The following is a 14,421-nucleotide window of genomic DNA, read 5'->3' as shown; positions in this document are numbered from 1 at the left end:
GTCAGTAAGTGCAGAACATGGGTTCAGCGTGAGTAAGTGCAGAACATGGGTTCAGCGTGAGTAAGTGCAGAACATGGGTTCAGCGTGAGTAAGTGCAGAACATGGGTTCAGCGTGAGTTAGTGCAGAACATGGGTTCAGCGTGAGTAAGTGCAGAACATGGGTTCAGCGTGAGTAAGTGCAGAACATGGGTTCAGCGTGAGTAAGTGCAGAACATGGGTTCAGCGTGAGTAAGTGCAGAACATGGGTTCAGCGTGAGTAAGTGCAGAACATGGGTTCAGCGTGAGTAAGTGCAGAACATGGGTTCAGCGTGAGTAAGTGCAGAACATGGGTTCAGCGTGAGTAAGTGCAGAACATGGGTTCAGCGTGAGTAAGTGCAGAACATGGGTTCAGCGTGAGTAAGTGCAGAACATGGGTTCAGCGTGAGTTAGTGCAGAACATGGGTTCAGCGTGAGTAAGTGCAGAACATGGGTTCAGCGTGAGTAAGTGCAGAACATGGGTTCAGCGTGAGTAAGTGCAGAACATGGGTTCAGCGTGAGTAAGTGCAGAACATGGGTTCAGCGTGAGTAAGTGCAGAACATGGGTTCAGCGTGAGTAAGTGCAGAACATGGGTTCAGCGTGAGTAAGTGCAGAACATGGGTTCAGCGTGAGTAAGTGCAGAACATGGGTTCAGCGTGAGTATGCAGAACATGGGTTCAGCGTGAGTAAGTGCAGAACATGGGTTCAGCGTCAGTAAGTGCAGAACATGGGTTCAGCGTCAGTAAGTGCAGAACATGGGTTCAGCGTGAGTTAGTGCAGAACATGGGTTCAGTGTGAGTAAGTGCAGAACATGGGTTCAGCGTGAGTAAGTGCAGAACATGGGTTCAGCGTGATTAAGTGCAGAACATGGGTTCAGCGTGAGTAAGTGCAGAACATGGGTTCAGCGTGATTAAGTGCAGAACATGGGTTCAGCGTGAGTAAGTGCAGAACATGGGTTCAGCGTGAGTAAGTGCAGAACATGGGTTCAGCGTGAGTAAGTGCAGAACATGGGTTCAGCGTGAGTAAGTGCAGAACATGGGTTCAGCGTGAGTAAGTGCAGAACATGGGTTCAGCGTGAGTAAGTGCAGAACATGGGTTCAGCGTGAGTAAGTGCAGAACATGGGTTCAGCGTGAGTAAGTGCAGAACATGGGTTCAGCGTGAGTAAGTGCAGAACATGGGTTCAGCGTGAGTAAGTGCAGAACATGGGTTCAGCGTCAGTAAGTGCAGAACATGGGTTCAGCGTGAGTAAGTGCAGAACATGGGTTCAGCGTGAGTAAGTGCAGAACATGGGTTCAGCGTGAGTAAGTGCAGAACATGGGTTCAGCGTGAGTAAGTGCAGAACATGGGTTCAGCGTGAGTAAGTGCAGAACATGGGTTCAGCGTGAGTAAGTGCAGAACATGGGTTCAGCGTGAGTAAGTGCAGAACATGGGTTCAGCGTGAGTAAGTGCAGAACATGGGTTCAGCGTGAGTAAGTGCAGAACATGGGTTCAGCGTGAGTAAGTGCAGAACATGGGTTCAGCGTGAGTAAGTGCAGAACATGGGTTCAGCGTGAGTAAGTGCAGAACATGGGTTCAGCGTGAGTAAGTGCAGAACATGGGTTCAGCGTGAGTAAGTGCAGAACATGGGTTCAGCGTGAGTAAGTGCAGAACATGGGTTCAGCGTGAGTAAGTGCAGAACATGGGTTCAGCGTGAGTAAGTGCAGAACATGGGTTCAGCGTGAGTAAGTGCAGAACATGGGTTCAGCGTGAGTAAGTGCAGAACATGGGTTCAGCGTGAGTAAGTGCAGAACATGGGTTCAGCGTGAGTAAGTGCAGAACATGGGTTCAGCGTGAGTAAGTGCAGAACATGGGTTCAGCGTGAGTAAGTGCAGAACATGGGTTCAGCGTGAGTAAGTGCAGAACATGGGTTCAGCGTGAGTAAGTGCAGAACATGGGTTCAGCGTGAGTAAGTGCAGAACATGGGTTCAGCGTGAGTAAGTGCAGAACATGGGTTCAGCGTGGGTAAGTGCAGAACATGGGTTCAGCGTGGGTAAGTGCAGAACATGGGTTCAGCGTGAGTAAGTGCAGAACATGGGTTCAGCGTGAGTAAGTGCAGAACATGGGTTCAGCGTGGGTAAGTGCAGAACATGGGTTCAGCGTGGGTAAGTGCAGAACATGGGTTCAGCGTGGGTAAGTGCAGAACATGGGTTCAGCGTGGGTAAGTGCAGAACATGGGTTCAGCGTGAGTAAGTGCAGAACATGGGTTCAGCGTGGGTAAGTGCAGAACATGGGTTCAGCGTGAGTTAGTGCAGAACATGGGTTCAGCGTGAGTAAGTGCAGAACATGGGTTCAGCGTGAGTAAGTGCAGAACATGGGTTCAGCGTGAGTAAGTGCAGAACATGGGTTCAGCGTGAGTAAGTGCAGAACATGGGTTCAGCGTGAGTAAGTGCAGAACATGGGTTCAGCGTGAGTAAGTGCAGAACATGGGTTCAGCGTGAGTAAGTGCAGAACATGGGTTCAGCGTGAGTAAGTGCAGAACATGGGTTCAGCGTGGGTAAGTGCAGAACATGGGTTCAGCGTGGGTAAGTGCAGAACATGGGTTCAGCGTGAGTAAGTGCAGAACATGGGTTCAGCGTGAGTAAGTGCAGAACATGGGTTCAGCGTGGGTAAGTGCAGAACATGGGTTCAGCGTGGGTAAGTGCAGAACATGGGTTCAGCGTGGGTAAGTGCAGAACATGGGTTCAGCGTGAGTAAGTGCAGAACATGGGTTCAGCGTGAGTAAGTGCAGAACATGGGTTCAGCGTGAGTAAGTGCAGAACATGGGTTCAGCGTGAGTAAGTGCAGAACATGGGTTCAGCGTGAGTAATCAAAGCAAAGCATCCCAGCTGAATCAGAAACGAGCTCCAACGTTCATGTGCACATTCGGACTGGTTTAACTGTAATGGGCCCTTTCCTCTTTCTGATTCTGTTAACTGTTGGTTGAAGTTGAAATGTTGGTAAATATACTTGCTTTGTAATTTTATGCTGGTGTTTAGGCACAATATTGGAGAGTAGCCCTTTCTCTACAGAATAACTCCATGGCATCCCTTTCTGCTAGTTTACAAAGTAGATTGCTGCCATCTGGAACCTCACAGTCACAATGCATAGATTGAGGCCCATGTCCCAACTGGTCCATGTTGACCACAGCATCTTCCCTATCAGTCCAGTCCCATTCCACCCATAACTCCCCTCCCCTCCGTGTACTCCATAATGTACTGGTTAGGCACAGGAGTACATTCAGCCAGAGACTCATTCCACCGACATGTATCACTGAGCGTCATAGGAAGTCATTCCTACCTGTGGCCATCAAACTTTACAACTCCTCCCTCGGAGTGTCAGACACCCTGAGCCAATAGGCGGGTCCTGGACTTATTTCCACTTGGAATAATTAACTTAATATTATTTAATTATTTATGGTTTTATATTGCTATATTTCTTCTCTATTCTTGGTTGGTGCGGCTGTAATGAAACCCAATTTCCCTCGGGATCAATAAAGTATGTCTGTCCGTCTTTTCAAAAGCTGCATTGTACCTACATTGACTGCTCCCTCTTTTTGCCAGGACTCACAGCAATGTGTTGAATAAGATAGGATTTCATTTATGGGAGTGCAGGAGAATGGGGGGAGATTTTAGATCAGGGGTATGCCACAGGCAAAGGTTTTGTTGGCACTGCTCCCACCCGTAATAAACAGATACATGATAATAATAATTATTATCTTTACTGCCCAATGGAGCAGACAATGAGTGTTCACCACTCAGATGCTTTCACAGGCGGATAGTTACAACGATAGTATTTAGAAATTAGGTTATTATTTAATTAATTTTTGAACTGGTTTTCTAAAATGCTTCATTTAGTTCAAACTGGCTCTGTATTACTTTATTATAGTAAAGTGATGAATACATGCAAATAATCAGCATGACTCTTCATTGGTCTATAATTATTCTTGCTAATATATTAATTCGTAATATTCTCTACTCAAAAGTATCCTTAGAGAATTTGTTAAATGATCATTGGCAGTTTAGACACATGCTCTGAAAATGGTTTGCCGTTCCCCGTAGGCAGACAGAATTGAGAGGCATAGACATTTTATTCACCATAAGATATAGGAGCTTAATTAGGCCATTCAGCCCATTGAATCTGCTCCACCATTTTATCATGGCTGATCCAATTTTCCTCTCCGTCTCAATTTCCTGCCTTCTCTTCATATCTCTTCATGTTCTTACCAAAAATAATCTATCAACCTCTGCCTTAAGTACACACAAAGACATGGCCTGTGGCATCGAATTTCACAGATTCACCATCTCTGGCTAAAGAAATTCTTCCTCATCTCCGTTCTAAAAGGATGCCCCTCTGTTCTGAGGCTGTGTCTTCTGGTCTTAGATTTTCCACCATAGGAAACATTCTCTCCATTCTCCACTCTGTCAAGGCCTTTCACCATTTAATAGTTTTAATTTAGGTCACCCCTATTTCTCCTGAATTCTAGTGAATACAGATCCAGAGTCTTCAAATGCCCTTCATATGACAAACCATTCAATCCTGAAATCATTTTTGTGAACCCCCTTTGAACCCTTCCCAGTTTCAGCACATCTTTTCAAAGATAAGGGCCTAAACTTGCTCACAGTACTCCAAGTGAGGCCTCACAAGTGCTTTATAAAGTCTCAACATTACATTCTTGCTTTTTATTTATTTATTTAGAGATATATTGTGGGGTAAGCCCTTTTGTATCTTTCAGCCATACTGCCTCAACAACCCTGATTAACTCTAACCTAATCACTGAACCAATTAACCTACACCGACTCAACTCCTTCTATGCACGCTTTGAAAGGGAGAACACAACTACAGCTGTGAAGATCCCTTCTGCACCTGGTGACCCTGTGATCTCTGTCTCAGAGGCTGATGTTAGACTGTCTTTAAAGAGAGTGAACCCTCGCAAGGCGGAAGGCTCCGATGGAGTACCTGGTAAGGCTCTGAAAACCTGTGCCAACCAACTAGCGGGAGTATTCAAGGACATTTTCAACCTCTCACTGCTCCGGGTGGAAGTTCCCACTTGCTTCAAAAAGGCAACAATTATACCAGTACCTAAGAAGAATAATGTGGGCTGCCTTAATGACTATCACCTGGTAGCACTCACACTGACAGTGATGAAATGCTTTGAGAGGTTGGTCATGACTGGACTGAACTCCTGCCTCAGCGAGGACCTGGACCCATTGCAATTTGCCTATCGCCACAATAGGTCAACGGCAGACGCAATCTCAATGGCTCTCCACACGGCTTTAGACCACCTGGACAACACAGACATCTAAATCAGGATGCTGTTCATCGGCTATAGATCAGCATTTAATACCATCGTTCCCACAATACTGATTGAGAAGTTGCAGAACCTGAGCCTCTGTACCTCCCTCTGCAACTGGATTGTAACCGAAAGACGACAATTTGTGTGGATTGGTGATAACATATCCTCCTCACTGACGATCAACACTGATGCACCTCAGGGGTGTGTGCTTAGCCCACTGCTCTACTCTCTATATACACATGACTATGTGGCTGGACATAGCTCAAATACCATCTATAAATTTGCTGATGATACAACCATTGTTGGTAGAATCTCAGATGGAGACAAGAGGGCGTACAGGAGTGAGATATGCCAACTAGTGGAGAAGTGTCACAGCAACAACCTGGCACTCAACATCTGTAAGACAAAAGAACTGATTGTGGACATCAGGAAGGGTAAGGCGAAGGAACGTATCCCAATCCTCATAGAGGGATCAGAAGTGGAGAGAGTGAGCCGCTTCAAGTTCCTGGGTGTCAAGATCTTTGAGGTCCTAACCTGGTCCCAGCATATCGATGCAGTTATAAAGAAGGCAAGACAGCGCTATACTTCATTAGGCATTTGAAGAGATTTGGTATGTCAACAAATACACTCAAAAACTTCTATAGGTGTACGGTGGAGAGCATTCTGACAGGCTGCATCAATGTCTGGTATGGAGGGGCTTTGTCACCAAGTTTGAAGATGGTATAAAAATTGGTGGAGGGGCAGGTAGTGTTGAGGAAACAGGAAGGCTGCAGAAGGACTTTGATAGATTAGGAGAAAGGGCAAGAGAATGGCAAATGAAATGCAATATTGGAAAATGCACAGTCATGCACTTTGATAGTAAAAATAAATGTGCCGACTATTTTCTAAATGGGGAGGAAATCTAAAAATCTGAGATGCAAAGGAACCTGGGAGTTCTTGTGAGAACGCCCCAAGGGTTAATTTGTAGGTTGAGTCGGTAGTGAGGAAGGCAAATGCAATGTTAGCATTCATTTCAAGAGGTCTAGAATACAAGAGCAGGGATCTTATGCTGAGGATATATAAGGGAATGGTAAGGCCTCACCTTGAATATTGTGAACAGGATTTGGGCTCCTCATCGAAGAAAAGTTGAGCTGGCATTAGAGAGGGATCAGAGGAGATTCACAAGGATGATTCCAGGAAAGGGTTTTCATGCGAGAAATGTTTGATGGCTCTCGGACTGTACTCGCTGAAACTCAGAAGGCTGAGGGAGGATCTCATTGAAACCTTTCGGATGTTGAAAGGCCTAGATAGATTAGATGTGGAAAGGATGTTTGCTATACTAGGAGAATCTAGGACAAGAGGGCACAGCCTCAGGATAGAGATGGGTGGGGGGGGGGGTCCTTTTAAAACAGATGTAGAGACATTTCTTTAGCCAGAGGGTGGTGAATTTGTGGATTTTTTTTTACCATAGGCGGTTGTAGATGTGTCAGGGTACTGGAGCAGGGATCCAATCGCAGACCCAGTACTGTGCACACAGTGATGTTAATCGAGTAACAAATCCCGAGATGCAAACGAAGTCGGCGTCAGAGTTCAGACAGAGATCAAAACATCCAGAGAAATCCAAAAACCAGAATCAGGAAACAGGCAGAGTCGATACTTCAGATGGCTAGAATACAGATATGAATACTGGAAAGGCTCAGGAAAACTCACTGGCACAATCTGACAACAAACAGGTGAAAACACAGAACTGAAATACACTGAGCAATAAACAGAGGCAGAGCACAATGAGACACAGGTGGCAGCAATACAGGTAACAATGAGAAACAGGTGAGAGATGGAGTACTCAGTGATACAGGGGCAGGAGTCGAACAGGAGCACATGGCAATACAAAACTACAGACTGACAGCTAGGGGCTTCTGGTATGGCGCAGATACAGCCAGCAGCATAATCAGTAAGGGCTCCCAGATGGTCTTACTTCCCCCTAAATAAGAAACGGTTATTTAAATAGAAAAGTGGGTCTTGTACCATGAAAGGGGAAACAAAAGAAAGACGAGAGGAAAACCACAACAAAACCCAAAGACAAGCAATAAAATACCGACTGACAGTGAGGACACTGACATCGGCGCTAGCAACCAAGCTGAACACGAGGATATGGAGGCTGTTCATGCAAACATCAGGGCCGAAGTACAGGCGCTTCGTTCGGACATGAAAAAAGAACTGTGATACCCTGGGTTTTCTAAAGAACGAACTGGTGGATTTCAGAGAAGAAGTTGAATGCTTTTGTTGGTGATTTAAAAGAAATAACAGGCAGAGTTCAGGATATGGAGCAAAGGGTGACAGAAGTGGAGGAATGGAAGGCCGAAGCCAAGGAGGTTCTTTCCCGCACACTGGAACTTCAGGAGATCATTCAAGCTCGACTAACGAACCTGGAGGCGTGTTCACACAGGAATAACATACATATCCATGGAATTTCCGATGGGGCGGAAGGAGACAACATACAGGAACTTCTGGAAAAATTTATTTAACAGAGCTGTCCCTTCCCGATCTTGCCCTTGGCATACAATGCTGCCATCGATCTTTTGGATCCAAACCGAAATCCGTGGTCTTCTGCTTTCAGGAGTATAAAATTAAAGAGTTGGTGCTTCGCTCTGCTTGGAAAAAATGAGAGATTTATTGGCTTTGTGAAAGGCAGACCGTGTCTAACAACTGATAGAGTTCCTTGAGGAGGTGACCAGGCATATAGATGAGGGTAGTGCAGTGGATGTGATCTACATGGATTTTAGTAAGACATTTGACAAGGTTCCACACGGTAGGCTTATTCAGAAAGTCAGAAGGCATAGGATCCAGGAAAGTTTGGCCATGTGGATTCAAAATTGGCTTGCCTGCAGAAAGCAGAGGGTCGTAGTGGAGGGAGTACATTTGGATTGGAGGGTTGTGACTAGTGGTGTCCCACAAGGATCTGTTCTGGGACCTCTACTTTTCGTGATTTTTATTAACGACCTGGATGTGGGGGTAGAAGGGTGGGTTGCCAAATTTGCAGACGACACAAAGGCTGGTGGTGTTGTGGATATTGTAGAGGATTGTCGAAGATTGCAGAGAGATATTGATAGGATGCAGAAGTGGCAGATGGAATTCAACCCAGAGAAGAGTGAGTTGGTACACTTTTGAAGGACAAACTCCAAGGCAGAGTACACAGTAAATGGCAGGATACTTGGTGGTGTGGAGGAGTAGAGGGGTCTGGGGGTGCATGTCCACAGATTCCTGAAAGTTGCCTCACAGGTAGAAGGGTAATTAAGAAAGCTTATGGAGTGTTTGCTTTCATAAATTGAGGGATTGAGTTTAAGAGTCGCAAGGTAATGATGCAGCTCTATAAAACTCTGGTTAGGCTATACTTGGAGTACTGTGTCCAGTTCTGGTCGCCTCAGTATAGGAAGGATGTGGAAGCATTGGAAAGGGTACAGAGGAGATTTACCAGGATGCTGCCTGGTTTAGAGAGTATGGATTATGATCAGAGATTAAGGGAGCTAGGGCTTTACTCTTTGGAGAGAAGGAGGATGAGAGGAGACATGATAGAGGTGTACAAGATATTAAGAGGAATAGACAGAGTGGACAGCCAGCGCCTCTTCCCCAGGGCACCACTGCTCAGTACAAGAGGACATGGCTTTAAGGTAAGGGGAGGGAAGTTCAAGGGGGATATTAGAGGAAGGTTTTTTACTCAGAGAGTGGTTGGTATGTGGAATGCACTGCCTGAGTCAGTGGTGGAGGCAGATACACTAGTGAAGTTTAAGAAATACTAGACAGGTATACGGAGGAATTTAAGGTGGGGGGGGGGGGTATATGGGAGGCAGGGTTTAAGGGTCGGCACAACATTGTGGGGCAAAGGGCCTGTAATGTGCTGTACTGTTCTATGTTCTATTATGATGGAAAAAGAGTATTTTTTGATCAAGATTACCCAACCAAAATACTTAGGAAAAGAAAGGCTTACTCCAGCATCAGAAAAACGCTTCAAGGAAAGGGGCTCCGGTTCCAGACTTGGTTCTTTACCCAGCCATTGGACAAGTCATCTACACTAACGCATTGGAGGTGATGGAAGACCTGAAGAACGGGATTTTTCCCGGAATCATGGCCCCCACGGAAGGCATGGCCATGGCGAAACTGAGGCAGCTTTCCTGGGAGACAGCAGGCGCAAAATCCCGTAGAGAACGAGAAACATGTCTGAAATGCATCCAGGAATTTTGATTCAACAAAGATACTGCATGAGAGCTCTCAAAATTTCCTTCAGCTGGTTGGTAAAAACCACATGTACCCTAACACTAACTGACTTTGGATTAAGAGCTTAAAAATAGAACATTAAGGATTTTTCCTCTGTAAGCTCTATGATTATTAATATAACTGTCCACAAACCTGGGAGCTGATGTCTGATTTTGTTCTTTTTTGTGCACTGTTCTGATTTCAATTATTCAGAGGCATCAACCTGCACTAGGAGGGGCCCCTTCAGGTTTAAGGCCCCCCCCCCCCGACTTGTAAGTTTAGTTAAACTTCAAAAAGACAGAGTTCAGCTGGAGGTACTGACACTAGTCAGTAGGTTAATTGGTTATTGTAAATTATCCTGTGTTTAGGCTAGTAAAATAGGTGGGATACTGGGCAGTGTGGTTCATTGGGCCAGAAGGGCCTGCTGTATATCTAAAAATAACAATAATAACAAGAGGCCAAGTAGTTGGGTGTATTCAAGGCAGAGCTTGATAGGGTCTTGCTTGGACAAGGCATCAAAGGTTATGAGTAGAAGGGTGAGATGGGCTGAAGGGTCTGTGCTGTAGTGCCCTATGACCCCTTGATCAGTCTAACCCTTCCCTCCTACAGAGCCCATAGCCCTCCAGCTTTTCCTGCAGCTATCCTCTTAAATGTCATTTATGTATCTGGTAGGGTGTTCCTGGTAGTCATACTCTCAATGTAAATAAAGATATCTTTGACATTCTCCCTGTACTTTCCTCCAATCACTTGCTATTTCCATCCTCGGAAAGGGTCTCTGGCTGTCCACTTCATTCATCTTGTACACCTCTGTCAAATCCCCTCTCATCCTCCTTCCCTCCTGAGTTCACCACACCTATTGTCATAGGCAGCATCCTGGTAGATCTCCTCTGCACCCTCTCTAATCCTGGCAGCATCCTGGTAAATCTCCTCTGCACCCTCTCTAATCCAGGCAGCATCCTGGTAAATCTCCTCTGCACCCTCTCCAATCCAGGCAGTGTCCTGGTCAATCTCCTCTGCACCCTCTCTAATCCAGGCAGCATCCTGGTCAATCTCCTCTGCACCCTCTCTAATACAGGCAGCATCCTGGTCAATCTCCTCTGCACCCTCTCTAATCCAGGCAGTGTCCTGGTCAATCTCCTCTGCACCCTCTCTAATCCAGGCAGCATCCTGGTGAATCTCCTCTGCACCCTCTCTAATACAGGCAGCATCCTGGTGAATCTCCTCTGCACCCTTTCTAATCCAGGCAGCATCCTGGTCAATCTCCTCTGCACCCTCCCTAATCCAGGCAGCATCCTGGTCAATCTCCTCTGCACCCTCTCTAATACAGGCAGCATCCTGGTAAATCTCGTCTGCACCCTCTCTAATCCAGGCAGCATCCTGGTCAATCTCCTCTGCACCCTCTCTAATCCAGGCAGCATCCTGCTGAATCTCCTCTGCACCCTCTCTAATCCAGGCAGTGTCCTGGTCAATCTCCTCTGCACCCTCTCTAATCCAGGCAGCATCCTGCTGAATCTCCTCTGCACCCTCTCTAATCCAGGCAGCATCCTGGTAAATCTTCTCTGCACCCTCTCTAATCCAGGCAGCATCCTGGTAAATCTCTGCACCCTCTCTAATCCAGGCAGCATCCTGGTGAATCTCCTCTGCACCCTCTCTAATCCTGGCAGCATCCTGGTGAATCTCCTCTGCACCCTCTGTAATCCAGGCAGCGTCCTGGTGAATCTCCTCTGCACCCTCTCTAATCCAGGCAGCGTCCTGGTGAATCTCCTCTGCACCCTCTCTAATCCAGGCAGCATCCTGGTCAATCTCCTCTGCACCCTCTCTAATCCAGGCAGCATCCTGGTGAATCTCCTCTGCACCCTCTCTAATCCAGGCAGCGTCCTGGTAAATCTGCTCTGCACCCTCTCTAATCCAGGCAGCGTCCTGGTAAATCTCCTCTGCACCCTCTCTAATCCAGGCAGTGTCCTGGTGAATCTCCTCTGCACCCTCTCTAATCCAGGCAGCATCCTGGTGAATCTCCTCTGCACCCTCTCTAATCCAGGCAGCGTCCTGGTGAATCTCCTCTCTAATCCAGGCAGCGTCCTAGTAAATCTCCTCTGCACCTTCTCTAATCCAGGCAGCGTCCTGGTGAATCTCCTCTCTAATCCAGGCAGCGTCCTGGTGAATCTCCTCTGCACCCTCTCTAATCCAGGCAGCGTCCTAGTGAATCTCCTCTGCACCCTCTCTAATCCAGGCAGCGTCCATGTGAATCTCCTCTGCACCCTCTCTAATCCAGGCAGCATCTTGGTGAATCTGTTCTGCACCCTCTCTAATACAGGCAGCATCCTGGTAAATCTCCTCTGCACCCTCTCTAATACAGGCAGCATCCTGCTGAATCTCCTCTGCACCCTCTCTAATCCAGGCAGCGTCCTGGTAAATCTCCTCTGCACCCTCTCTTCCACATCCTTCCTATATTGAGGCAACCAGAACTCTTAGAACAATACAGCACAGTACAGGCTATTCAGCCTACAATGTTGTGCTGACCATTAAACCCTGCCTCCCATATAACCCTCCACCTTAAATTCCTCCATATACTCAACAGATTAACCTAAGTGTTGACTAACGAGAGATTCATAGAGCTGCAACATTATCTCATGGCACTTCAAATCTCCTGATTAATAAAGGCCATGTGCCTTCTTAACAACCCTATCAACTTGCATGGCAATTCCGAGAGATCTATGGATCTATCTGTTGGATCATGAGCGATAGTAGCAGAATAAGGCCATTCAGCCCATTGTCCCAGTTCCTCCACACAGCTGTGAACCATGCCGTTAATCTCATTTATTTGATTAAATATCCATCTGAGTGCATGTGAATGACATTATTAACATAGGAGACTTGTAGTTTGTTGTAGGTTGTTTACAGGGGGTTGAATACAGTGAACTGAACTATTCGTGTGTTTGCTAGGGCTCCCAATTCTGGCGGCATTGTTTGTGCAATTAACGATCATCAGCACGGTCATTCTGATAATGAAGAAGTATGAGCACAGCGGTGAGTATCCGTGGAGCCTCACTCATCACAGCAGAAACTACTCCATGTGCTGCACTTCATTGAGAAGATTTTCTTCTATCCCATTGTGGAGATGTGTACTGACTGGTTTTGCAAAACCTTCTCAGATTGTCCATTCAGATTCACATTTACTTATCATGTGTACGTCAAAACATATGTTACAGTTAACAGACATTGCTGGGGCAGCCCACAAATGTTGCCACACATTCTGGTGCCCACAATGTTCAGCAGAACAGCACCTCTGTCCCAATGTCAAAACAATCATGGACACAATTTGACAGCTTGCCCTGGATCCCATGGGCTGTCAGCTTTGGGCCAGTCTCCCACATGTGACAAACCTCACACTCCCTCATCTAGAGCAGCAAATCAAAACGCTCAGGGAGCTCAGCAGCCCAAGCAGCATCTGTGGAAATGATTCAACACTCAACTCTTTTGGGCTGAGACATCATCAGGATTGGAAAAGAAGGGAGTAGATGGCAAGATATGAAGGTGGTAGGAAAGGAAGGAGGACAGGCTGAGGTGACAGGTAAATCCAGGTGGGTGGGGGGGGGGAAGGAGGAGGGGTAATGAACTGAGAAGATGGGAAGTGATGGAGGAAAAGATAAAGGGCTGGAGAAGAAGCAATCTGTTGGGAGAGCGGAGTGGACCGTGGGAGAAAAGACCAATGGGAGATGATAGGCAAATGAGGAGAAGTGAGGAAATGAAAAAGAGGGAAGGGGGAAGGGAAAAATACTGGAAGTTGGAGAAATTGATGTTCATAAATTCATCAGTACAGTTTGTTACTCTGCTGCAGACTCCGGCATCTGCAATTTCATTGTCCAGGTCCTTGGATTATTTTGTCAAACGATACCATTTAACCAGTTATTGATTTTACGTAGTGCTACAATATGGATCAGGCCCTCCCCACTGACACTACAACCCACTGATTTAACCCTAGCCTCATCACAGGAGAATTTACAGTAACTGGTACGCGGGCAGAAACCGGAGCACACGGAGAAAGCTGGAATTGAACTGATGCCCCGAGATTGTAATTGTGTTGCTCCAGCCACTATACTGCATGGCATCCTCTCATTCAAACCACCTTTGCTGAATCCCTGCCATTCCAGTTCAGGTTAATCCCCTCAGCATTTTCCCCATTGCAGGTAGTAACGACAGGAAGACTAGCTTGTTCTCTAAGATTGGATTTTACTTTGAGTTCAGTTACAAATGGATTTACTTCTCTTCGTTTCAGAGGAAGGCTGTGCGTCAGAATGGCCTTTGATACACAAATTTCTTGGTGCAGTGGCCTCACCCTTCATACTGTGTCTGATTGTCTTCACTTACAGTAAGTATCGGTCTCAGGGGCACTGATGATAATCTTCTCTCACGTGCTATGGTAATTTTGATCAGAGATGAATTACTAACAATAATGATGGACTTTCTTAAGGAAAAAGGTTCAATTGTTTAATTCCATTTATTCATCATTTTACTATGTCTAAGTTAGCTTTACAGGCAGCTGGGAACTGGAGCCCCAGGTCAGTAAGGGAAGGTAGATGTCGGGGGGAAAAATTAAAAGACAAAATCAAAATAACAGGTATGATGGATGCTGTAGTTTGAAGAGTGTTTGTTTTAATGCTGGGAGTATTATGCGTAAGGGTGACTAACTTACAGCATGGATCAGTACATGGAACTATGATGTTGTGACCGTTACTGAAACTTGGTTGAGAGAGGGGCAGGAAAAAGTGATTAATATACAGTACCAGGTTTTTGAAGTTACAGAAAAGATAGAGGAGGAGGTAAAAGAGGGGGTGGAGTTGCATTACTAATCAGGGACAAAAT

General features: G+C 46.2%; 1 protein-coding gene across 4 annotated transcripts in view; it reads left to right on the top strand.

Moving 5' to 3' along the window:
* The window catches only part of LOC140719121 (uncharacterized), a 61,450-nt gene that overhangs the window by 32,396 nt on the left and 14,633 nt on the right, over window positions 1–14,421 (top strand). For all 4 annotated transcript variants that reach the window (XM_073033539.1, XM_073033531.1, XM_073033523.1 and 1 more), the window contains 2 exons: window positions 12,502–12,585; window positions 13,835–13,927. In XM_073033539.1, coding sequence (XP_072889640.1) covers window positions 12,502–12,585; window positions 13,835–13,927 — 177 coding nt within the window. The remainder of the gene's footprint in view (window positions 1–12,501; window positions 12,586–13,834; window positions 13,928–14,421) is intronic.

This window comes from Hemitrygon akajei, chromosome 2 (genome assembly GCF_048418815.1).
Source record: "Hemitrygon akajei chromosome 2, sHemAka1.3, whole genome shotgun sequence".
In the NCBI taxonomy this organism is placed as follows: domain Eukaryota; kingdom Metazoa; phylum Chordata; class Chondrichthyes; order Myliobatiformes; family Dasyatidae; genus Hemitrygon; species Hemitrygon akajei.
The sequence above is the reverse complement of the archived record's forward strand: the minus strand, read 5'-3'. Positions and strand labels throughout refer to the sequence as shown.